This window comes from Chiloscyllium punctatum, chromosome 14 (assembly GCF_047496795.1).
Source record: "Chiloscyllium punctatum isolate Juve2018m chromosome 14, sChiPun1.3, whole genome shotgun sequence".
In the NCBI taxonomy this organism is placed as follows: domain Eukaryota; kingdom Metazoa; phylum Chordata; class Chondrichthyes; order Orectolobiformes; family Hemiscylliidae; genus Chiloscyllium; species Chiloscyllium punctatum.
Window position 1 is genome coordinate 43,474,792 of NC_092752.1, and position 27,802 is coordinate 43,502,593.

Here is a 27,802-nt window from a genome sequence, read left to right on the forward strand (position 1 = left end):
ATACAAGGGAACAAAATTGCACACAATACTCCAGGTGCAGATCTCACCTCTGTTCTCCACAACTGGAGCAAGACTTCTTTGCTCCTGTACTCAAATCTTCTTGTGTTAAAAGCTAACATATCATTTCAGAACATGGACATCATCACTTTCCAGTCCTCCCTTATTCTTCAAGAAATACTCTGCATTTCTGTTCCTCCTACCAACTTCACACCTATCCAGATTATCTTCCATCTGGCATGCACTTGCTCACTCACTCAGCCTGTCTAAATCCCTGAAAAGCCTTTTTGCATCCTCCTCACAATTATGTTCCCATCAAGCTTTGCAGCATCCACAAAAACATTTATAGGGTTGGGAATTCAAGCAACTTCATAGCTTCTGTTTTTCAAGAGGTCTCACTGACGCAGGTAGCCTTTCTATTAATCTTTAAAGGGCTCGGACTTAAATCACTTTGCAGATTGATAATTCTGAAGACTTTCTCCACCCTTCAAGAGATTTGCATCTACTTCAAGAATTTGTAATACCCACAAGGGCAAGGGCATCTGCATTGAGAGCGGTATGTGCAAGAAAATGTGGGCTATCAATTATGTGAAAAGGGTTGCAGCAGTACGAACGCTAATACCGTGCTACCCCATAAGATCAGAACAATTCCCTATATGCAGCTTTAAGAACAAAATTAATGATGAATAGTTCAATGACTAGGTCTGTTATCTCTATCTTCAGCTCCCAGTATAGGTAGAAAGTCAATTTTCAATTTTTGATTCTTGTAGGATTAATTACCATTACTTGATGAATGTTAGGAGTCTTTCAAGCATTCTCAACAGGACTTTCACAAAGTCTCAGCTGGCAATTGTTCTATGGAGGCTTAATAAAGGATAATGAGTACCACTACAACGTATGGGAAGTGATGGAAGATTTACCCTCTTCTATCAGCTTGAAGTTTCCCAGCCTCTTCTCTCAATACAGTATTCTGGTAAAACTGGGTGCTATCTATTTCAGAACCTTGTCCAAAATGTATAGCAAAGTGGTGCCCAGAACCTAATCAGCCCTTTATGCCGAAGAATTAATTCTTTCAAATTGATGTTAGCACTGCTGCCTCACAGCACCAAGGTCCCAGGTTCGATTCCAGCCTCGGGTGACTGCCTGTGTGGAGTTTGCACATTCTCCCCATGTCTGCGTGGGTTTCCTCTGGGTTCTCCAGTTTCCTCCCACAGTCCAAAGATGTGCAGGTCAGGTGAGTTGGCCATGCTAAATTGCCCGTAGTGTTAGGTACATTAGTCAGAGGGGAATGGAACTGGGTGAGTTGCTGCTCAGAGCGTCGGTGTGGACTCGTTAGGCCGAAGGGCCTGTTTCCACACTGTAGGAAATCTAATCTAAACTAATCTGATTCGCTATTCCTTGAACCAGCATCAGTACATAGATATGCTATGAGGTATGATTCCTTCAGCGCTGTCCATAACTAAACTTGAAATCTTATATATTCTACAATAACCTCACCATAAACATTTTTATTTTGTTTTAAACATAGTCAATGAAGTCATCAGCTAGAAAAAAAACGAAATGATAAACTGAACTTTCCAAATGCCTGCTTCAGTAATGTGTCCCATAGCATTGTTAGCCCATTGCCAACCTCATTGCTTATCCAGGGACAAGGTCATTTCCATAGTAAAGTTTACAAGCCCACAACAGAAAGGTTACAATAGCAACACAGCTCTCAATAAACCGTTGGACTTCAAAGTATCACACTGTAACTCTGATGGAGATAAACTAAGACCCAGGATGAAAAAGAAAATTTGAAGAGAAAAGCCCAGCAACTTTTTGTAATATGTAAGCTTTTATATTCAAACTCTAATTCAGAATGATAACATTTGAAGTATATCAATCCCAACAACAAAGGAGTTCCCTTGTTTAAATAAATATGTTGGGAATTAAGGGTTTATGTGTATGTTCATGTCAGTTGTTTAGGATTCTTGAATATTGAACAAGAGCACATGGGTTTTGTGTTTGTCTGAAGGACTTCAAGTTTTAAACTTGTAAGTATTTCTGTTGTTATGGTGATTTATTTTAAATTACAGAATGAGAAAGGGACTGCCTGGAGTAGAGAGGAACCTCTTTAGATTAGATTACATTACATTACTTACAGTGTGGAAACAGGCCCTTCGGCCCAACAAGTCCACACCGACCCTCCGAAGAGCAACCCACCCAGATCCATTCCCCAACATTTACCCCTGCACCTAGCACTACAGGCAATTTAGCCTGGCCAATTCACCTCACCTGCACATTTTTGGATTGTGGGAGGAAACCCATGCAGACACGGGGAGAATGTGCAAACTCCACAGAGACAGTTACCCGAGGCAGGAATTGAACCCGGGTCTCTGGCGCTGTGAGGCAGCAGTGCTAACCACTGTGCCACCATGCCGCCCCATTTATCGGAATACCAATTATCCGAAATTCGGATTATCCAAAGGAGATCTCGACGTCCCAATGGAAACATTACATCAAGGACGTGTTTCCAACAGTGATAACATCTTTTGTTTCCAGTGATTAAACAGGCACCGTCTCCAAATGACTGACTGCCCACCCTCTCTTTCTCCCCACATTTTCCCTGGAGTTCTACACAGGGGTGTACCCTAAACACCCCTTCCCCACATAATCTTTCCAACATTGTCCTGTACAGGGCAGAGGTGGAGCCTGTCAAAAAGTTGCAGTAAAACGTTGTGTGCGTGGTTGTGTGTGTGCTATTTGGAGACTTACCCCACAAAGGCAGCTGCAGCAGCCTTTCTGTTAGTGTCCAGTCCAGCTGCCCCCAGAGAGGGGGTGGGTGTGTATGGGGTTAGGAAGCGGGTGGGGGAGGTGTTGGGGGTGGAGGCAGTTTAGACAGGTTTGGGGGTGGGGTTCGAGGGCAGTGTTAGATGGGTTTGGGGGTGGGGCATGGGGCTGGGGGCAGGGAGCAGTGTTAGACACGTTTGGGGCGGTGTTGGGGGCGAGGGGCAGTGTTAGACGGGCTTGGGGGCAGGGGGAGGTGTTGCACAGTATTGGGGGCAGGGCCTCATGTGCTTTGTGCTGCTGCAGTCTCCTGAACGGGGAGCAGACTTAAAAAACTCCGAGCTCCAGAGGAAAGGCATTTAATCGATTCACCGAATAATCGATTATCCAAACGAAATTCTGCCCGCCCATCACATTAGGATAATCAAGGTTCCCCTGGAATGGAGTTTGTTTATGTGGGAGAGTTTACAAATAAGCAAAGTAATCAATGTAGCACATTAGGCTGTCAAATAGATTCTGAAAGTTTCTTTGCACTTAGGGGAAACACTATAGGTTTTAAAAAAGGGTTTTGGTTTCAGGTTGGTCATTTTCGAAGTCTTAGCTGAAGTTGGATGAATAAACCGTTGCTCTTGAGAAAGGGAGATAATTTAGGATTGTTAAGAAGTAGGCTACCCCATTGAAAGAATTTTGGTTTACAAAATCCAAACTAGAAGTGCTGGGGAAAACCATGAAAGTGTTATTTTAAGGTGAGAAGATCTAAGATCAGTTGTGTGAAGGGCCCAGGAAGGGCAATCAGGTTCTCAGGACAAGGAGTTGAAGGTACAATCGAATTAAACCTTACTGGGGTCGAAGAAATAAATTCTATAAAGGGGTGCGCTGGAATTAATTGGGATTGTATTTTATCTTGTGTTTCAAAATCTTTAAATTTGTGTTGCAGCAATTGGTTTTGTTTATTCATTCTATTTACATTTCTTTGCCGTATCAAACTTCTGTTTTGTCGTGAAACCTAAATCTGCAGTATTGAATATTTGTGTTTCAGTGAAAGACCACTTTGAATAAACCAAATCAAGAATGACTTGTCAAGTCAATGCTGCTCACAAAGCCTTTCCTGTCTAGCTGAGAATTACTAGTTCACTACAAAATCAGAATTACTTCCATTCTGTATTTCTGTGGCATCCAGAGAGGTCTTGTTGATAACTCTTATCGAAAAAAATGTACTGGAGCATCACAATATCAGTGCACTCTGAGCTAAACCACTTCCAGTATCACCATACAGTTGTTCTGGTGAGCAACTTGATCTGAATAGACAGAAATTTATTTTTCAAATTTTTTGAGCATTATAATTAATTATTTTGTCCCTACTGTGACATTTGACGTTCATTCTGAACTAATAGATTATTCCATTTCATATTTCTTTTGCTGGTAAGAGGAAGTCATTAAATTTACAAACAAGAGTTCTTTATTCAGTCCAAATATATCTGTCACAGTCAGTACTGCTGGCGTCAATTGTAATATACATGAACCATATGTTGGTAACTTGAAGTTTCTTATCTTTATGTTAATTCATATAATATGTTTCCACGATAATGTACAGACTACCTACCAGGTTAGCAAAGATGTAATGATATCCTTTGACATGTTTCCCAATAGTTATGACCTGTAATGAAGAAATTGAGAAATTAGCTTGTCTCTTGAAGAGCAGATTATCAGAAATATATATGAAACTTAATTTATACCCAATAGAATCATACAGAATCAGAGTTTTTACAGCATGGAAGAAGGCTCTTCAGTCCACATGTCATCTATCTATTTTAATCCTATTTTTCATCATTTGGCCCATAGCATTGTACGAAATGACATTTCAAGTGCTCATCTCAATAGTTCTTAAATATATTGATGGCAATGATTTTCAGATACCCATAAGCCTCTGGATGAAAATTGCTTTCCTCAAATCCCCTCTGAACCTCTTACCTCTTACCTAAAAACTGTGCTGAGGGGAAAGCCAGGACTGCCAATACTGGAGAATCAGCATTGAATAAGCATAGTGCTGGAAAAAACACAGCAGGTCAGGCAGCATCCGAGGAGCAGGAGAGTCGATGTTTCAGGCATAATGCTTTTCCAGTCCTGCAACATCGATTCTCCTGCTCCTTGGATACTGCCTGACCTGCTGTGCTTTTCCAGCGTCATGCTTTATTAACTCTTAAAACTGTGTCCCCTGGTTATTGACCCCTTTATTAAGGGAGCAGTTTTCTTCTGATCTAACCTGTCTATGCACCCCAATCAGATCCCCCTTCAACATTCTCTGTTCTCAAGAAAACAAACAGCAGATTATCTATATCTTCAAAACTAAGCTCCTCCAGGTAACATCCTGGTGAATCTCTTCTGCATTCTCTTTAGTGTAATTGTTTCATCCCTATCGTGTAGAAATTAGCACTGCACACAGTATTCCAGCTGTGGCCTAATTAACATTATACAACTCTATCTTAACCTCTTTGCTCTTGTATTCAATGGCTTGGCTAATAAAGGCAAGTATTCCATATATCTTGTTAACCACCCCATCAACCTGTCCTGCTGCCTTTAAGGATGTATCGACATGCACAACAGTTCAGATTCTCTGCACTTCCAAGAGTCCTACCATTCAATGTGTACTCCCTTGCCTTATTATCACTTCAAAAATGCATAATCGCACACATTCAGCATTAATATTACCCTTTCCAACCTAAAAACCAAAATAAAAAGCAATTTGCTGAAGTGCAATTCAGGTGAAATTCTAATTAGCTATTAACTTCAAGTCCAGCTTCATAAAAGGGATGAACCATCTTCCTTGTATATCCTGTATAATCTCTGACAGCTACAACTTTGCTCAATTGGATGCACAAACATTTATGATAATTATTCGATTTATGCTATCATTGACATCAAAGTGGAGAGTGAGGGCAGGAGATGGATATCAGAGGTCTTAAGCATCAGAGCCACAGTTGAGATTGTCAGAGACTGAACACCTTCAGAGGAGCGCTTGTGTGCCTAAGGGAAGGTGCTTATCATAAGCATTGATTAGCTTTGAGGAGAGGTCAGAGGCCATGTGATGTTTGGGTTCTTGGGGTTGATTGTGAGGAAAGGATATTTAATCATGGGAGGAGGGCATCTGATCACGTGGGTTGTTCAATGGGCAACCCATTGAATGAGTTTGGAGAAATAATAATGCCGTGACCTCATTGAATCACAGACCAGTCTTGATGGGCTAAATGGCTTGCTCCTGCTTCTATATTTTATGGTCCTATGGTCAGGCAGTTATGCTGCATCCAGCAGCTAACTGGAAAGAGATATACCTCCTGGATCCTTGTTTCCTTTAACTGCTAAGTTTTCTGAACGACAGAAAGTCCGGGCAGCCAGAGGTTAAATTTAAAGTGGTCAATGATTATGAGACAGGACTCGTTATCAGAATATTTAAGTTCTGAATACACCTCCCCAAGTAGTTTGGATGCTATACACCTGCCCACCTCTGTTAAAACAAGAAATGGGCAAGTTTGAGTTAATGTAGGGTTAGGATTCAGATTTTTAACACTTTAATGTTCCAGCCAACCCAAAACTGTTTGTTTTTGGAGGCTAAATTTCTCCCAAAGTATCTGAAAAAAAATTGCTTTACCCTTATGGTGCTGGATTAAAAAGCACCACAACTCCAAATTAAGTAAGATTATATACTACTACCAAGAAGCAACAAACTCTTTCCTAAATCATTGAAATTGAAGTTCCAATATTCCCATTCTCAGTGCACTAATTGAATCATTGATTGAAATCAAGTGCATATGGATTTGACTTGAACACAGATCTTTCAATTCAGTGTGGAGCCAAACTGACATTCCAATGAGGAAGGAGGCAATCGTGCTATTCTTGGAACATTATTTTCTGCTTTTATGCACAGAAAAACCAGAGATTGTTTATCAACCAGTAAGTATATACAATATTCCTATCGTTAATGCTAATGTGCAAATTCACATGTGCAAATGTGAATATAAAGTGTTTAATTTAAATTAAATAAATTTTATTTAGATGAAATGCTTTACTAGAGGCATTCTCTAATATCTAACTGGAGTTACCACAGATACTAATGTGTAAATTTTTGCAAAGTTTGTGAAGATTTGTAGCTCAGGTTGAGGTTTAGGGTGTAGGTTTGATATCCAGACGTTTCATTACCTGGCTAGGTAACATTATTCCTAAAGGCCTGGCACTCCAACCATAACGCCATAAACAAACACATAGATCTAGATGCCATCTATCAACCCCTCAGAAAACAAACAGGAAATGACATCACCACAAACCCCAGGAACCCCATCCAGGAGAAAGATATAAATAGAAAGCAGGAGACAACAGCTTCGCTTCACTTGGAGGTCGCCACAGATGATGTTACCCAGCCAGGTAATGAAACGTCTGGATATGAAACCTACAGCTCAGCGAGCAAACCTACACCCTAAACTAATGTGTAAAGAAACTACAGATAAATTGATACCTCCCCTGACTCTTTGAAAAAATGCACATATTTTCTGGACACCAAAATTCTCACCTTCGCAATGACTAAGGTTCAAAGTGATTTTTCCATCTGCCAAAAGTCATTTCTTCTCACCTGGCAGCCATAGATAAATACAAATTGCCTCCCATTTTTATTAATCCTGCTTGGTTGAGTTAAATTTGAAGTGTACCACAAGAATTTTGATGGAAGTCAGGAGATAAATGATCATTTAAATAGCAAAGTTCTCAGAGTCACGAAGAGTGGAGCAACATCTAACAGCAATGTTGTGTACAGTGACTTGATATATGGACAAAGTTAAAAGTCACACAACACCAGGTTATAGTCCAACAAGTTTATTTGGAAGCACAAGCTTTCGAAGCACTGCTCCTTCATCATGTAACTGTGGGGCAGGACCATAAGACACAGAATTTATAGTAGAAGGTTACAACGTCATACAGCTGAAATATATTAAACATACTTAAATTAAGTCTTTCATCTTTTAAAATGGCTTTGCTAGTTTTGGTTTGTTAATATGTAAATCCCAGAACTCCTTTCACGTCACATTCTCAAGATAAGTTCAGGTTTTCTAGCAAAGTGTGTCATCTCAGCTCAGACAATGCATTAACGGTGTAAGGTTAAAGTCTGTGTCCCAATCTGGAGTCAGACTGGTTCTATTTCTAAAGTGGAATTTACAGAATCTTACATGGATTGACTGAAGGTTATGCATTTTTGAGCAAAATAAATTATAATTCTGCAAATACTGATTCACCCCATACACTTGTGTGTTTGTGTGCAGGATAGACCGAGTGAGTATGTATGTGAATGTGTGCATTTAAGAGGGTGTGTGTAAGCTTAGTAAAGTATGTGTGTGTGTGATTGTGATGGGGCATAAGCCTGTGAGAGGGTGTGTGCACGGGTATCAGTGTGGGGGGGTGTATGTGTGCGCGTATCAGAGAGAGCTTGTATACAAGAGAGGGTCTACATGAGTGTGTGAGTATGTCGGTTCAGCCGCATGACACTGTAAACTTTTGCTATAAATTCTGTGTTCTATGGCCCTGCTACACAGCTACCTGATTAAGAAGCAGTGCTTCCAAATAAACCTGTCGGACTATAACCTGGTGTTGTATGATTTCTAACTTTATTAACCCCCATACAACACCTGCTCCTTCAAATCATTGATGTATGGACTCATTTAATTAGACAGACCCTGAAAATGCTAATTTTCTGCTGCCTGCTCATTGTCAAGATTGCATTGTGCTGTTGAATGGCTACATGTCTTTACTGGAAGCCCAACATTATGAGAGGGTAGCATGTTTAAAGTTGGCCTACTCTACTTAACCCCAGCCAATACCCCTGAAAGAAAAGTTGCACTGTAGTTACAGCAGGTTGCACAAGCAAACCACTTCAATATGCAAAGTGACTGAATAATGAAACAACATAAGAGAAATTGGGTCCCAAGGTTTTCAACTCAGGAAGCCCTCCAAACAAATTTTGAACGACAGTGGGATCAAACCATGGCATTGATTTTTTTATTCATGTGGGATATGAATGCTGCTGGCTGGCCAGCATTTATTGCCCATCCCTTGTTGCCCTTGAGAAGGTAGTGGTGAGCTGTCTTCTTGAAGTGCTGCAGTCCGCCTACTGTGGGTTGACCCACAATACCATTAGGGAGGGAATTCCAGAATTTTGACCTAGCAATAGTGAAGGAACAGTATTATATTTCCAAGTCAGGATACTGAGTTGCTTGGAGGGGAACTTGAAGGTGGTGATGTTCCCATATATCTGCTTCCCTGTCCTTCTAGGTGGAAATGGTTATATATTTGCAAGGTGCTGTTGGAGGATCTAGGGTGAATTTTTGCAGTGCATCTGGTAGGTACACGCTGCTGCTACCGAGTGTCAGTGGTGAAGGGAGTGGATGCTTGCAGATCTAGTGCCAAACAAGTGGGCTGCTTTGTCCTGGATGGTGTCAAGCTTCTTGAGTGTTGTTGGAACTGCACCAATCCAGGCAAGTGGGAAGTATTCCACCATCTTCCTGACATATGCTTTGTAATTAGTGGACAGGCTTTTGGGATACAGGAAGTGAGCTACCCGCTGAGATATTCCCAGCCTCGGATGTGGTCTTGTACCCATTGCATTTATGTGGTGAGTCCAGTTGAGTTTGTGGTCAATGGCAGCCTCTAGGTATTGATAGTGGGGGATTTAGTGATGATAACACCATTGAATGTCAAGGGGTGGTGGTTAGTTTGTCCCTTATTGGACATGGTCAGAGCCTGGCATTTATGTCGCATGAATGTTACTTGCCATTTGTTAGCCCAAGCCTGGATATTGTCTTGTTGCATTTGAATATGGACTGCTTCATTGTCTGAGGAGATGTGAATGGTGCTGAACATTGTGCAGTCATCAACACAAATCCCCACTTCTGTCCTTATGATAGAAGAAGTTCATTGATGAAGCAGCCGAATGTGGTTTGTCCTGAGGAACTCCTGCAGAGATATTTGGAGGTGAGACTACTGACCACCAACAACACAATCATCTTGCTATGTGCCTGTATGACTCCAACCAGCGGAGTATTTGTCCCCTGATACCCAGTTTTACTTGAGCTCTTTGATGCCATATTTGCTCAGATGCAGCCTTGATGGCAGGGGCTGTCACTCTCAGCTAGCCCCTGAAATTCAGCTCTTTTATCCATGTTTGAACCAAGACTAGAATGAGGTCATGAGCTGAATGGCTAAACCCAAACTGGGTGTCACTGAGCATGTTATTGCTGAGCAGGTGCTGCTTCATAGCACCATTGATGACATATTCCATCACTTTAGAGTAAACTGATAGGGCAGTAATTAACTGGATTGGATTTGCCCTGCATTTTACGTATACCTGGGCAATTTTCTGCATTTTTGGGTAGATGCCAGTGTTGTAACTGTACTAGAAGAGCTTGGCTAGAGGAGCAAAAAATTCTGGAGCACAAGTACTATTGCCAGAATGTGGTCAGGGCCTGTAGCCCTTGCAGTATCCAGTGGCTCCAACTGTTTCTTGAAGGTTGCTACAAATTCTTCAGCCTTATTCTTTGGACTGACATGCTGGGCTCGTCCATCATTGATGATAAGGATATTTGTGGAGCCTCCTCCAGTGAGATGTTTAATTGTTCATCACCATTCACAACTGGATGTGGCAGGACTGCGAGCTTAGAATTAATCTATTGTTTGTGGGATTCCTTAGCTCCAGTTATCACTTGCTGTTCATGCTGTTTGCCATGCAAGTCATCCCAGTATTGCCTGGTGCTCCTCCTGGCATGCTCTGTTCATTGAACCAGAGTTGATTCCCTGGCTTGATAGTAATGTTTGAATGGGGGATAGGCTAAGCCATGAGGTTGCAGATTGTACTGCAGTACGATGCTGCTGCATTCGATGGTCCATAGCTCATGCATGCTCATTAAGTTGCTAGATCTGTCCAAAGTCTTCCAATTTAGCAGGGTGATAGTGCTATGCAATACAATAGCAGTTATTCTCAAAGTGAATGTGAGACTTTGTCTCCACAAGGACTGTACGGTAGTCAGTCATGGACGAAAGCTTCTGCAGCTGGCACACCCAGTCTAGGGCCCAATCAGCTCGATCAGTTGTACTGCTGCTGAGCTACTCTTGATGGAGGACATTGAAATCATCCATCCAGAGTACATTATGGTCCCTTGCTGTTTTCAAATGCTTCCTCAGGGCGTTGTTCAAAATGGAGGAGTACAGATTCATCAGCCGAGGTATTACGGTACGTGGTAATCAGCAGGATGCTTCCTTGTCCACATTTAACCTGAAGCCATGAAACTTCATGAGGTCTGGAGTCATTGTTGAGGACTCCAAGGGAACTTCCATGCCAGTTGTATACCACTATGGTGCCAACTCTGCTAGGTGTGTACTGCCAGCGGCACAGGACATATCCAGGATGATTATAGTGGTGTCTAGCACATTGCCTGTAATCTATGATTCTGTGAGTATGACTATGCTAGGCCAATTCAGAGGGCAATTAAGAGTCAACCACATTACTGTGGATCTGAAGTCACATGTAGGCCAGACGAGGTGAAGGTGACAGATTTCCTACCGTAAAAGACAGTAGTAAACCAAATGGTTTCTTTCCAACAATCAACATCGTCATCAGTAGATTCTTAATTCCAAATATTTTCATTGAATTCAAATTCCACCATCTGTTGTGTCAGGATTCAAATCCGTGACCCCAGAACTGTAGCTGAGTTTCTGGATTAATAGTCCAGTGATGGTGCCTCGAGGCTATCACCTCCCCGTGCCAATAGTCATAAGAAACCATAAGAAAAAGGAACAGTAATAGGCCATTTGGCCTCTTGAACCTGCTCCACCATTCAATAGGATCATTTCCACTTTTCTGCCTTTTCTCCATAACTCTTGATTCCCCTTCTGATCAAGAATTAATCATCTCAGCCATAAATATACACAAAGACTCCTCCCCTACAGCTCTCTTTAACACAATGTTCCAAAGGCTCTCAACCTTCTGTGTGAAGAAATATTTCCTCAGTCTTACATTGGTACTCTTATATTCTGAAATTGTGCCCTCTGATCCTAGCACTACATCACCACCACCTCCACCGCCCCCCCATTCGAGCCTTCATGAGGGACAACATCCTCTCAGCGTTTACCCTCTTAGGCCCCTTAAGAATCTTATGCAAACTCCAGTGAGTACAGTACCAAACTGGTCAACATTGCTCAACATTGGACAATCTCTCCATACTTTGTGGGCGGCACGGTGGCACAGTGGTTAGCACTGCTGCCTCACAGCGCCAGAGATCCGGGTTCAATTCCCGCCTCAGGCGACTGACTGTGTGGAGTTTGCACGTTCTCCCCGTGTCTGCGTGGGTTTCCTCCGGGTGCTCCGGTTTCCTCCCACACTCCAAAGATATGCAGGCAAGGTGAATTGGCCATGCTAAATTGCCCGTAGTGTTAGGTAAGGGGTAGATGTAGATGTAGGGGTATGGGTGGGTTACGCTTCGGCGGGGCGGTGTGGACTTGTTGGGCCAAAGGGCCTGTTTCCACACTGTAAGTAATCTACTAGGGATCATCCTAATGTATTTTCTCTGAACTGCATCAAATGACATTATCTTTTCTTAAATAAGGAGTCCAAACTGCTCACAATACTCTAGATGTGATCTCACTAGTACCTTGTACAACAGCAATAAGATCTCCATACACTTATACCACAACCCTCTTGAAATAAAGGCCAACATTCCATTAGCCTTCCTGATTATCTGCTGCTCCTGTATTCTAAATTTCTGTGTTTTGTGCACAAATATCCCCAAATTAAGTTGAACACCAAGGACCTGGATGAAGTGTCTCGAAATGTTCAATGAGCTCAAATAAGTGATCAGTGTTAAGGAACTGTTATATTCTAGCAGTTACATCACTAGCTTCACACATTGTTGTGAGGTCAGTGATATAGCGATCTCTATTTATCACTATTCCAAATTCACATTCATATTTCACACACCTCACAATTAGCATTTCTTCAAATCCAATACCAGATCTTATAAATTGTGTATATTGCTAGCTATTCATCCATGACAACCACAAACTGCAAACATATTGCACCACTTTTACTGACACTCCCTTTCTCATAGAGGGTAAGGTGGTTCACAATGCGAGGCAACACAGTCTAATGCCAGGCAGGGGAATGGATTGAATCACAGACATAGTCATATGTATTTGTCTTCATGAAGGACGGAGTGCTCGGTGTCATTAGTGACTAGTGAGCCATGACTAGTAGTACGGTTGAAACCATACAAGATAATGGTATATGATCATAGAGATCTACAGCACAGAAAAAGGACTTTCAGCCCATCACATTCCACCAGTCAAAAGCAAGCACCCAACTATTCTATTCCCATTTTCCAGTACTAGACCCATAGCCTTGTATGCCTTGGCATCGCAAATGCCCATCTAAATACTCCTTAAATGTTATGGGGATTTCAGCCTCTACCACCCTTAGAGCAGTGAGTTCCGGATCCCCACCAGCCTCAGTAAAAATAGGTTTTTCCTCACATCTCCTCTAAACCCTCTACCCCTCACCTTAAATCTATGCTGCTTGGTGAATGATCCCTCCATTGTCATTCAACAGTTTCTTTCTGTCCACCTCTTTGCCCCTCATAATTTCATACATCACAATCATGTCCCCCCTCAACCTCCTCCAAGTAAAACAACTCCATTCTGTCAAATCTCTCTTCATAAATTGATCTCTCCAGCCCAGGCTACATCCTGGTACATGTCCTCTACAATTTCTCCAATTCAATCACATTTTAGCAAGGAACCATAAGACTTAATCATCACTTTATCGACCTAGTCCAATACCTTAAGGGACTGGTATACTTGTACTTCCTCAGTGCTTTCCATGTGCTACCATTCCTCGTGCATTCCCTTGCCATGTTTGTCTTGCCCAAGTGCATCACTTCACGTTTATTTAAATTGAATTCTATTGCAAATGATCAGACCATCTTAATCCTCCTGAAATCTGATGCTAAGTTCCTCACTATTTACCACCCGACCAAGTTTTGTATCATCTAATCCCTACAGCCAATTGAGTCTGCACCAACTGTCCGAAGAGTATCCCACCTAGACCTATCACTGTAATCCCGCATTGACCACGGCTCATCCACATAACCTGCACATCTCTGGACACTAAGAGTAATTTAGCATGGCAAATCTGTCCAATTTGCATATCTTCTGATGTTGGGAGGAAATTGGAGCATTCAGAGGAGACCCATGCAGACATGGGGAGAACGTGCAAACTCCACACAGTCACCCAAGTCTAGAATCAAATCCTGGTCTCTGGCATTGTGAGACAGCATGCCACCCTAATCTATGAATTTACTGATCAAGTCTCCAACATGTAATTCTAAATCATTTATATAAGCCATAAATGTCAAGGGCCCCAACTTAACCCCTGTAGGACCTCACTGGACACAACTTTCCAATTATAAAAGCATTCCTCAACTATCAGTCTTTGCTTCTTTCCACATAGCCAATTGTGGATCGAATTTGTCAAATTTCCTTAGATCCCATGGGTTCTTACCTTTGCTATCTGTCCTCCATGTGAGATCTTATCAAAAGTCTTGCTGAACTCCATATAGACTACATCAAAAGCATTGCCAATTTCCACACACCTGGTCACGTCTTTGAAATATTCAATCAAGTTGGTCAGGTATGACCACTCCTTAGCAAAGCCATGCTGACTGTTTGCAGATTAATTCTGTCCCTTAGAATTACTTCAATACTTTCCTCATCACTAAGACTCAACTTACTGACCTGTACTTTCTTAGTTTATCCCTTCTTGAATAATAGTGCCACATTGGCTCTCATCCAGTAGATTGGATTACATTCCTACAGTATGGAAACAGACCCTTCGGCCCAACAAGTCCACACCGACCCTCCGAAGACCAACCCACCCAAACCCACCTCCCTCTGACGAATGCACATAACACTATGGGCAATTTAACATGGCAAATTCACCTGACCTGTACATCTTTGTGCCTGTGGGAGGAAACCAGAGCAAACCCACACAGACACGGGGAGAATATGCAAACTCCACACAGACAGTCGCCTGAGGCTGCAATCGAACCTGGGTCCCTGGTGCTGTGAGGCAGCAGTGCTAACCACTGAGCCACGGTGCTGCCCCCAGTACTCTGGCACTTTTCCTGTGATCAGACACGAATTGAGAATTTTTGCATACACCCCTACCATTTCTACCTTTGCCTCACCCAACAACCTGGGATATAATTCATCCAAACCTGAAAATCTGTCTACTTTTAAGCCTGTTAGACCAGTCAGAGCCTTGTCTCTACACTAATGTTTAAAACTATATCACAGTACTTCTCCCTGATTTCTGTCCCCATATTGTTCTTTCACTGGTAAACACTGATCCACATGGAACATTACTTGCATCCTCTGGCTCCATACACAAAGTCCTACTGTTGTTCGTAATAGGCCCTACTCTTTCTGTCATTATCTTTTTACCCTAAACATACCCATAAAACAACTTTGGATTCTTCATTACTTTACCTGCCATTATCCTCTTTTAGTTCTCCTAACCTTTTTTAAGTTCTACATTCAATACTTCTCTACAGGTCCTGCTATTTTGGGCTCTTGATATCTGCCAGAATCCTCCCCTTTTCTCTTAATCTAATCCTGCATATCCCTCAACATCCATGGTTCGCAGAATTTGATGGTCCCATACTTTCTCTTTTTTGGAACATACTGGCTATATATTCTTCACAATTCCTTCTTGACTGAATCCCGTTGCTCTGAGACAGGTTTACTGAAAGTATTTGTTCCCAATCCATTATTATCATTACTAATTCAGTTTGTAACATCCCGTTTCCCATTCAGCCCACAATGTCTGCTGATTTACAAGCTGCTGATTATGAAAGCATATACCACTCATTTACCCACACAGGGCCCCTCCTTCCTTCACAGCCCTACATTTGTGCCTTTCTCTAGTTAGATTACCAGAACTGCTTATGGCCACACAGTGGTCAATTTGCAACGGCGGACAAGCAGTAACACACTGATGATGAAGTGACAAAGATGCTCCACTCCACACTCTGAGCCATCAGCTCAGATATTGCTACTGCATATTATGCAGAGGAGAGAACAAATACAAACCTCAATGTGATCAGACATTGACCACAAGTGATCTTCAAATAGGGCAGGAAGCAGGGATAGCCAGCTCACCAGAGGTTATGCATAGGTTTGACTGCAGAGGACTTAAATGAGCATATCAATGGAGTGGGTTTGGATCGAAGATGATGGGCATACATAATGATGTACTTTGTGTACAGACAGGCCTGGCAAAAAGTTGGTATACAATGTCACGAAGTATGGAGAAGTCTGAATGAACACAGGGAAGTTCTCAGAGATTGGAGTCTGCTCTTTCCAGTATGAAAATGGAAGCCAACTTAGCAAACCTGTAGAATCTACTGATGTGACCTGATGGCCAATAGGTTTTTTCTGAATGCCGTAGTTTCCTCCCAGAGTCCAAAGATGTGCAGGTTAATGGAATGGCCATAGTGAATTCTTAATAGTGTCCAGGGATGTGTAGGTTATGGAAAATACAGGCTTACAGGAATAGGGCAGGGGGGTGGATCTGGGTTGGATGCTCTTTTAGAGGGTCGGTGTGGACTCAATGGACCAAATGGCCTACTTTTACACTGTGAAGATTCAATGATTCTAATGGTTAGACACTACACAAAATCTGGGAATTGGAATAGTACCTCAGACAGAAGTCAGGTTGCTACCATGCAAACTCAAACTGCTGCCATCGTGAGAAATGCAGGATTTTATAGCAGTTCAACAGATTATTATGATTTCTATATTGCCATGTACAAGAGAGAGACAGTGGCTCTATTTGGTCACCCATTGTACATCCTGCCGAAGAGTCCCTCCTGTTGTGTTTACCCAAACTAACTTTTCTAGTCTTTGTGTTCCACACTGGACATTTTGAACAGGTTTAAAACTGCCAATAACCTTTAATAGACTACACCTCAGATAATATGCCTTGGATCAAAATGGAGCTTCAACACCTCAGCCCAAATGAACTAGTAGATACTTGGAATTAGTATGATAGCTTTATAAATGAAAAATATTGATGTAACTAATACAATACTAAATTATGTGCATGATTTTCTATTAGCTTAATAAGTACAACTTCAAGAGCTCAAGAGTAGGTCTGATTCTAATTTTCGAACAGAAGATTCATTACAGGAGACAGTTCAAAGCAGGAATTCTGTTTGAAAATAGAATTATCCATCTCTTGAGGAGTTGCAATAAGAAGTCAAATGGCTCATCAATGTGCTGTCCACAACAATTTCCAAATGGAACATCAGTGTGTTTTCTAACAGCAATTTCCAATTGTGTAACAGTTTTGCCTGTTTTATTTGGAGGTTTGTTGAGTGGAAGCTAGATCATTACCCTCAGGGAGGAATACAGAACTGAACATCCCATTACCCGAGTACTGAGTGCCCATTTCATCCAGAGCAAAAGCAACAATGACAAATATTCACTGATTATCTGTTAGGCTAGGAAGTGATACTTTGCATAGTCAGACACTAAGATGTGAAATTTTCTTTTGTATAAACATTGCTTACTTCATGATTTACTCCACACTGTGGTTATAAGATTACATTTTATGAGATCAATATCAATATGGAATCTCATGCTGTGAACATCTAGTCACTAATTAATGAATTAATAATTAAATTAATTAATAATGGTATAAACAATTGCACAGTATCATTGTCTATTCAAGCTGTATGTGTAGTACCTGCTCCATGATATCATTAACTTTGTCCCGCTCACAGTCAAGAATTACTTGTCTCTCCTTTTTATTTTCCAGATCCTGAAAAAGTGAGCGGTAGGCTTCATCTTTTCTCTCATCTTTTATATTTCCTACATTGATTGCAGTCACTTGCCACTTATTTTCAGCAGCAGCATCGAGGACCGCCTGTAAGACTGACAATCCTGGAGGAAAGAACAGCAGAATACAGTCTCCAGGTTACATTTACAGCCTGAAGAAAACTGTTTAAAAAATGAACTATTCTACTAGAAATCAACTAATGTTCACTTGTTGATATTTGCATGTACTTAATGATGGCATGCTAAGATTATTAGTTTAATCTAGGGGATATTTTAAGGTGATTACTTTTACATAAGTATAAAACATTAATACATCAATCATAATCAAAATTAGAACACAAGTAGGATTAGCAGAAGACCAGAAACCCCTCAAATCTGCTCAAATTCAGTATGATCATGGCTGCTGTTGGGCATCCAATTTATTAATTTGATAGATTTCTTCTAAAAATTTTGGAAAATTAAACAAGTTATCTTTTTCCAATCAATGTATGAAAATATGTGTGAATTGATTTCCCTTCCTTATAACTTCTAGTAGACTCGCACATCAAGAAGAATAATGAGGGAAGAGTGATTCAAACGCAACAATAAAGCCTCCCATCTATTCCTACTAGTCATCGATTTCCTTCCTTTGGCCAATTTGTGACTGTTCCTGATCAGCATGTTCCTCCATTGATGTGGTAATCAAAAAAGCTGCTCCATTTTCCTGCATCTTCCTGCAGAAGAAACATTGGACTGGCCTAATGTTTAATGACAGAAAGCAAATCTCCAATCCTGCCCCAATTCTTCCATATGTGGTGAAGAACATTAATGGGCTTCTCTGTCTCCCCCCTCGTGTTCGCTCTCAAGCTCCATAACAACACCTGCAACTTACCTTTTTCCCTTTGCCTGATTCTAAATTTTCTGTTCCTCATTCAGCAGCAACAACCATTAAAAAACCCTTCTAATGCTCTAATTAAGTCACAAAGTAGGAAATGGATTGTGGTCACAGGAGAGTAAATCAAATTCTTCACCGCAGTTATTAATTGATGAGTATGATTACTTTAAGACACTGGAACAGGATTGAAAACTAATTTTTCATGATACTGTCAGAAAATACTGTCCTAAATCCATGAATCACTTAAGTAAAATTTCCTTCAGGATTACGTAATTTAGTATATACATCACCTGGAACTAAAGCAGTGATATAAACAACTATCTGCAATGAAAGATAGGACACATTCTTTGTACATGCAGGATCAATGAGTCAATCAAGAGGGAGTTAGTATATATACACAATTTCACCCTTTCAAGCAGGATGTCACAAAGCACAATACAACTAATTAAGCACTATTTAAGTGTAATCAATGTCATGCATGTAGGAGACATAACAGCCTATATGCAGACATGAGGCTCCCACAAACAGCGATGTGATAATGACTGGATAATCTGTTTTATGATGTTAATTTGAGACAAATAGTAACCAGGACCTGTGTTACTGGATTTGTTACATCCACTTGAGAGGGTAGTCTGAGCATTGATCTAACCACTCCCCCAAAATCTGTACTCTGACAGTGCAGCACTCTGTCAGTGTGGTACTCACAAATCAATTATTACTGTATCATCCTAAATTAAAATTTAATCTCTCAACCTTTTGTCTCATGAACAAGAATGATATCAACTGGGCTGTAACGGTTTCTCATAGCAAATTCAGACCTGAACTACATTAGTAGTAGAGAAATCTATTTATTTCATCATTGGAATTACTTTAAAAAAATGGAACTGCATTTATTTATAAGACTAAGTGTTTTGTATATGGAATGTGCATCCATAGCTGTCAGTAAAGCTCACTCTAAATTGGAAATCATGTTCCCATATATCAGCTGCTGTTCAAGAACTTCTTATGATTCACCAGATCAGACTTTACCCCTCCCTGTAGGTCGAGATCCTGAGCAGACAGAGGAGGAGAGGTAACTGAAGGAGAGGGATTGGAAGGGTGGACAGGTGATAGGATACCATAGTAGGCTGCTAGTATTCCTAGCTGTGAAGCTAATAGGAATATCTAAAAGGATTGAAATGGCATGCCCACTAACATGCTTTGTTCAGGTTCTGTCAAGTTTAACAGTAGCCTCCTCAACTTCACTCATACACTGAAAGGTTTGATACCAGTTTCAGGTGAGCACAGCCAATGCAACTCAGGGGGATCAAACTGTAGAAGCTTTTGTTGTTTCACCCCCTCTCTTACTTTCTTGAAAGATTAGTGAAAGAGTGAATGCATCAAGCATAAGGACTATATTATCATCATCATCATCATCAAGCCTGTTTATCTTTTATTCTGAATTAATTAAATTCCTTTCTCTTCAGGGATGTTTTGACTTTCATTTTTATTGGACAAAAATCTAAAAAATACTAAATGAAATTTCAGAGTATGCATCTCATCTTAAGAGTCATAGAGTCATAGAGATGTACAGCATGGAAACAGATCCTTTGGTCCAGCTCGTCCATGCCGACCAGATATCCCAACCCAATCTAGTCCCACCTGCCAGCACCCGGCCCATATCCCTCCAAACCCTTCCTATTCATATACCCATCCAAATGCCTCTTATATGTTGCAATTGTACCAGCCTCCACCACATCCTCTGGCAGCTCATTCCATACACGTACTACCCTCTGCATGAAAACGTTGCCCCTTAGGTTTCTTTTATATCTTTCCCCTCTCACCCTAAACCTATGCCCTCTAGTTCTGGACTCCCCAACTCCAGGGAAAAGTCTTTGCCTATTAATCCTATCCATGCCCCTCATAGTTTTGTAAACCTCTATAAGGTCACCCCACAGCCTCTGACGCTCCAGGGAAAACAGCCCCAGCCTGTTCAGCCTCTCCCTATAGCTCAGATACTCCAACCCTGACAACATCCTTGTAAATCTTTTCTGAACCCTTTCAAGTTTCACAACATCTTTCCAATAGGAAGGAGACCAGAATTGCACACAATATTCCAACAGTGGCCTAACCAATGCCCTGTACAGCTGCAACATGACCTCCCAACTCCTGTACTCAATACTCTGATCAATAAAGGAAAGCATACCAAACGCCTTCTTCACTATCCTATCTACCTGCTACTCCACTTTCAAGAAGCTATGAACCTGCACTCCAAGGTCTCTTTGTTCAGTAGCACTCCCTAGGACCTTACCATTAAGTGTATAAGTCCTGCTAAGATTTGCTTTCTCAAAATGCAGCACCATGCATTTATCTGAATTAAACTCCATCTGCCACTTCTCAGCCCATTGGCCCATCCAATCAAGATCCTGTTGTAATCTGAGGTAACCCTCTTCGCTGTCCACTACACCTCCAATTTTAGTCTCATCTGCAAACTTACTAAGATTTAGATTATTCACCCCTGTATTCATCCCTAAGTGTTATCATTTTTAACTTAGCTGAATTGTTAGATTACTTCACAATGTAATGATTATACATACCCAATGCACCAAAAGAAAAGAAAACAAGTTTAGTGTAACATATAGACAAAAATAAACATGTGTACCTCTGTCGCTGTCATACAGATAAGCAAACTTTTCCCATTGATAATATTCAATCAAACTAAGGAGAGCACCCTTGAGATCTGGCCTCATCTGTATGACAAATTGATGCAAGCCATCTGCAGGAAAGCTCGGGGTGATGAAAGAAACATGCAGTGTCCCACAGAATGACGTAAGCGTGTTGACAGACTTCTTGTCGTAAAATCCAAAAATAGCGTAGACACCTCTCGAAAACTGGGAGCAGACTGCGAGAGAGAGAAAGAAAGTCAAAAAGAATTTTAAAATTATGAACACTCAAAAATCAATCAGAGTTTTGTTACCACTGGCATGTTCTCAACCTGAAACAAAACTTGTTTTTCTGTGAGAATGGAATTGTACCGGTGGAGCATATACATTCAATCCAGTGATTTACTTGTACTTCTTTCAATTTATTCATGTCCACAATGAATGTTGGATAACCAGTCATTACACTACAAGTGTGAGCAATTCTGTACCATCTATCAGTGTAACTTCATGGTTTGATTCCCTTTTTAATGATCCATCTTAATCTCAATCTGATCTTTGTCCTTGTTTTGTTTTACATTGTTTTACTGAAGTACGATTTAAGCTGAAAAATCCTCATCTTTCTACTGGAACTTTATGGCCCTATGACATAAAATTGCCTCAAAAACTTCACTACTAACTGCAGCACACATTTTCTCTCAGAAATCAGTGCAGGTATTGTCACAAGGTTCCACTGGAAAGAAGGGGTTATAAACTGGGTCTTAGCGTAGGAATTTACAGTTTATAGATGGCAGGGGTCTGCAGATTAGTGTCCATCTGATTTTCCTCCATGACACCTCTGGGCTACTGGCGCATTCATACATTTCTATCATCATCACTTTAGTGTGTGGATGTAGGTTTGCTTGCTGAGCTGGAAGGTTCATTTTCAGACATTTCATCACCATACTAGGTAACCTCATCAGTGAGTCTCCGGATGAAGCAATGGTGGTATGGCCCACTTTGTCTTTATGTGCTTAGGTTTCCTTGGGCTGGTGGTGTCATTTCCTGTGGTGATGTCATTTCCTGTTCTTTTTCTCAGGTGGCAGTAAATGGGATCCAAGTCAATATGTTTTTTGACAAGGTTCTGGTTGGAATTCCATGCTTCCAGGAATTCTCGTGTGTATCTCTGTTTGGCTTGTCCTATAAATCTTCTCAAAACTCATTATCACTTTAATGATTTATTATTTCCTGCTTTCCACCTATTTACAAGCTTTTGTTTGTCTTTGGTTCTTCTCCTCCTTATAAGATGTTCTTTATATGTCCTTATAAGTCTTTAATTTCTTTCTGAGGAAAGATCAACCTTTTTTTGTGTTATCTGTGTTTCCAACATTGTCTTTATTAGTGTGTGCAGCAGAAGTTTTCACCATTTAGCAGAGCCATTAACACAAAATCATGGAATCCCTACAGTGTGGAAACAGGCCCTTCAGCACCAACAAGTCCACACTGACCCTTCAAACAGTAACCCACCCCTCCCCTATTATCCTACATTTACCCCAACTAATGCACCGAACCGACACATCCCTAAACACTATAGGCAATTTAGCATGGCCAATCCACCCTAACCTGCACATCTTTGGATTGTGGGAGGAAACCGGAGCACCAGAGGAAACCCTCACAGACATGGGGAGAAGGTGCAAGCTCCACACAGACAGTCACCCAAGGGTGGATTCAAACCAGGGTCCCTGACGCTGTGAAGTAGCAGTGCTAACCACTGAGCCACCGTGCTGCCCCATACCCATTTAGTACTGATGAATTTCAGATGAATACATTGATCAAACAATATAGGTTATGGCCCATGGTTATCTTGGAATTTTACTAAAATAACTACACAAAATAAAGCACTAGGAAGTTATGTTTCTTGTCAATCAACATTCCAATACACAGATACATTTACTTTATAGCATTATTAGCTATACTTTTCTTTATATTCAGTTTTTCTGTTTTTAGTGAGCTGATGTTCACGGTCAAAATGTTTGACAAATCAATACCAATAAAATAATGTAATATTACTTACAATAACAGACATCCAGAAGTGCATGGAACATCAAATCAGTGAAGATGGAATTTATTTCCTATTACCCAAATTTGATATTAACACTGCAGAATCTCAAACCAGCAATTTATTGGACTCTGTTATCATTAAATGTAACTTTTTCCAATGTTTGCTGGAATAATATGCTTAGTTTGCATATTCTGAAGGAACTGCCAAACATGATAAATATCCTCCATTTAAAAGTATTTTGGCAATAAAAGGAACAGAAATCTGTTTTTAAAAATCTATTCTTCAAATTAATCTCTTGATAGAAAGGATAAACTGTAGACCTCCAAGGATCGAGAAACCACATGCAACAATTTATGTAAAGGACGTAAGTAAGCAGAAGACTTTAAAAGCTAGCACAGAAAAATTCCAGCAAAATTGTTGGAAAAAACCTTGTAACATTATGCACTCGATACTTGCTAACAAGATTAAACAGCGTTTTTAATGTTTTTATATGAAGCTTTCACATAGGCTGCTCTCTCATCAGGCCCAGACAGCTTGTCAAGAATTTACTTGAGGGTCATCACACTTCAGGCAGGGGCTGATGTGGGGATACAGGGGTTTTCATGGTGATCTCAGTTAGTACAGAAGCAGTAGACTAACCGTGTTTTCAATTTTCAAATAAATAAAAAAGGAATTGTTGTACATTTCAGACCACACTGTAAAGCTTCATCTACTGGAAGCAATGATGGGAAAGGGTGTGACCTCAGTACCTTTGCTATTAATTTATTTCCCGCATTTTGTATGTAGGTTCAATCTTATCAAGATAGGTGATACTTTCACTATCTTAGAGCAGACTTCAGATCAGGAGGAACTTTACCTCTTGTTCAATCAAAAGCCTAAGCAGAAATAGCCTGTCACAGGGAGCAATAAAGCGGAGAGCAGCTCACAAGACCACTGGCTATGAAATAAGGTTTATAGAAAGGGGCTAGGTCTCTTTGGCAAGTCTACGTATGAGTATCTCAAGGCTTGTCATGTCAGGTAATGGCAGCTACCTGTAGTCTCCTAGATGCCTCCCCTGCTTCATCAGTGACTTTTAAGTCACTATAGCCTTCAATATTTTGCTTCTCGGTCTTTCAAGAGTTCCACTGGAGACACCCCCATAATTTTACATTCATTAGCTCACAATTCCAGAAGACAAAGACTCAATGGTCAGAGCTGCCTAGAATGTGAGCTTGGCCTGCAATAATGCCTGTCAGAATGATTGGGCACTTCAGTTACTTTCCCATAGATGGAGGACATCATCAACTGCACACACAGCAACCCAACAGTAATGGGGTGGTGTAGAGAGAATGTCTCCAGACTAGTGATCTGGACATCATAGGAGATAAAGGAATTTGAAATCAATTAATGTTTTAAAAATCTGGAATTGAAAACTAGTCTCAATGATGATGACAATGAAATTATTATCAATTGTCATAAAAACTCATGTGGTTCACTAATGCCTTTCAGAGAAGTAAATATGCCACCATTGACTGAGCTAAATGTGATTCCTGAACCCCAGAAATGTGATTTACTCTTGACTACCCCCTGCAATAGCACAAACCATACAGCTCAAGGGCAAATAGAGATAGGCAATCAATGTTGATGTTGCCAGCGATGCCAACATTCCATAAAAGAATTAAAAAAGAGGCATTTGCTGAGCATAAGGGCTGAGCATATGCGCAGCCACAAAGAAATGTGTATTAAATTGCCTGGAGAGATCTGGATGCGTATGTCAGTATCAACCAGCATAACATTGCACAGCAGATAAGATCTGGACTTGCAGAAAGGACAAGGCAAAGAGCTTAGATCCTACGTCAATAGTTTAGAGAGGGAAGGGGTATTATGTAAGACCAAGCGTGGTAATGATGTAACACACCTCCAGCTGCTCCCATTGCTGTTAGACACACTAGATAAACTCTAATGCAGGATTGACCCAGGTCGCAGTGGGTAGATGTCATTAACACACAAAATATCAATTCTTCTTCCTATCCTCCAAATGCCACTGACAAACAACTGACCATTCGCATCTTTTCATCCACTAATTTCCAGTGAAGAGATGTGTTTTGATGGAACAAATGGGTTTTATCACTCTTGACTTATTTCTTACATTTTTGCTCATATAAGGGAATGAGCAGGCGGCCTAATTAAATTATTTACTGAAAGTCTACAAACGCTCAGAAATTCTGATCAGTCAGAATCCCATCTCTTTTGGCAGGTGGCTCCCAGTCTGCACTTTTCTCGTCAAATCTTTCACTCTTCATCTCATTAATTATGCAAATGGTTCCTGGCATTCTTCTTCTGGAACAAAAACAGAAACTGCAGAACAAAATTGGTAGCTTTGGGAGTTCTCTGGTGAAAAACAGAGTTAATGTTTCAGGTCCAGTTGTCCTTTTTCACTGGAAATCTGCTAGGAAAAGGCAGTATTTATGCTGAAGTCAGGCGGGTAGGAAGGATTGAGCAGATAGGTGGCGATGGACCCAGAGCAAGAGAAAGACAGTTGGCAGACAAAGGGTGATAGCATATACTGGATTAGTGGTGCTGGAAGAGCACAGCAGTTCAGGCAGCATCCAACGAGCAGCGAAATCGACGTTTCGGGCAAAAGCCCTTCATCAGGAATAAAGGCAGTGAGCCTGAAGCGTGGAGAGATAAGCTAGAGGAGGGTGGGGGTGGGGAGAGAGTAGCATAGAGTACAATAGGTGAGTGGGGGAGGAGATGAAGGTGATAGGTCAAGGAGGAGAGGGTGGAGTGGATAGGTGGAAAAGGAGATAGGCAGGTTCGACAAGTCCGGACAAGTCAAGGAGACAGTGCTGAGCTGGAAGTTTGAAACTAGGATGAGGTGGGGGAAGGGGAAATGAGGAAGCTGTTGAAGTCCACATTGATGCCCTGGGGTTGAAGTGTTCCGAGGCGGAAGATGAGGCGTTCTTCCTCCAGGCGTCTGGTGGTGAGGGAGCAGCGGTGAAGGAGGCCCAGGACCTCCATGTCCTCGGCAGAGTGGGAGGGGGAGTTGAAATGTTGGGCCACGGGGCGGTTTGGTTGATTGGTGCAGGTGTCACGGAGATGTTCCCTAAAGCGCTCTGCTAGGAGGCGCCCAGTCTCCCCAATGTAGAGGAGACCACATCGGGAGCAACGGATACAATAAATGATATTAGTGGATGTGCAGGTAAAACTTTGATGGATGTGGAAGGCTCCTTTAGGGCCTTGGATAGAGGTGAGGGAGGAGGTGTGGGCACAGGTTTTACAGTTCCTGCAGTGGCAGGGGAAAGTGCCAGAATGGGAGGGTGGGTCGTAGGGGGGTGTGGACCTGACCAGGTAGGCACGGAGGGAATGGTCTTTGCGGAAGGCGGAAAGGGGTGGGGAGGGAAATATATCCCTGGTGGTGGGTTCTTTTTGGAGGTGGCAGAAATGTCGGCGGATGATTTGGTTTATGCGAAGGTTTGTAGGGTAGAAGGTGAGCACCAGGGGAGTTCTGTCCTTGTTACGGTTGGAGGGGTGGGGTCTGAGGGTGGAGATGCGGGATGTGGACGAGATGCGTTGGAGGGCATTTTTAACCACATGGGAAGGGAAATTGCGGTCTCTAAAGAAGGAGGCCATCTGGTGTGTTCTATGGTGGAATTTGTCCTCCTGGGAGCAGATACGGCGGAGGTGGAGAAATTGGGAATACGGGATGGCATTTTTGCAAGAGATAGGGTGGGAAGAGGTATAATCCAGGTAGCTATGGGAGTCAGTGGGTTTGTAAAAAATGTCTGTGTCAAGTCGGTCGTCACTAATGGAGATGGAGAGGTCCAGGAAGGGGAGCGAGGTATCAGAGATCGTCCAGGTAAATTTAAGGTCAGGGTGGAATGTGTTGGTGAAGTTGATGAATTGCTCAACCTCCTCGCGGGAGCACAAGGTGGCGCCAATGCAGTCATCAATGTAGCGGAGGAAGAGGTGAGGAGTGGTGCCGGTGTAATTACGGAAGATCGACTGCTCTACGTAGCCAACAAAGGGACAGGCATAGCTGGGGCCCATACGTGTGCCCATGGCTATGCCTTTGGTCTGGAGGAAGTGGGAGGATTCAAAGGAGAAATTGTTAAGGGTGAGGACCAGTTCGACCAAACGAATGAGTGTCAGTGGAAGGGTACTGTTGGGGACGTCTGGAGAGGAAAAAACAGAGGGCTTGGAGGCCCTGGTCATGGCGGATGGAGGTGTAGAGGGATTGGATATCCATGGTGAAGATGAGGCGTTGGGGGCCGGGGAAACGGAAGTCTTGGAGGAGGTGGAGGGCGTGGGTGATGTCTCGAACGTATGTGGGGAGTTCCTGGACTAGGGGGGATAGGACAGTATCAAAGTAGGTAGAGATGAGTTCAGTGGGGCAGGAGCATGCTGAGACAATGGGTCAGCCAGGCTGGTCAGGCTTGTGGATCTTGGGAAGGAGGTAGAACCGGGCAGTGCGGGGCTCCCGGACTATGAGGTTGGAAGCTGTGGGTGGGGGATCTCCTGAGGTGATGAGGTTCTGTATCGTCTGGGAGATGATGGTTTGGTGATGGGGGGTGGGGTCATGGT

At 41.8% G+C, this 27,802-nt stretch overlaps 1 protein-coding gene across 1 annotated transcript in view; it reads right to left on the minus strand.

The window, feature by feature from the left end:
* The window catches only part of gria2b (glutamate receptor, ionotropic, AMPA 2b), a 149,131-nt gene that overhangs the window by 79,153 nt on the left and 42,176 nt on the right, over positions 1 to 27,802 (minus strand). Inside the window, 3 exon segments of the mRNA XM_072584268.1 lie at positions 4,367 to 4,420; positions 17,594 to 17,790; positions 21,201 to 21,440. Coding sequence (XP_072440369.1) covers positions 4,367 to 4,420; positions 17,594 to 17,790; positions 21,201 to 21,440 — 491 coding nt within the window.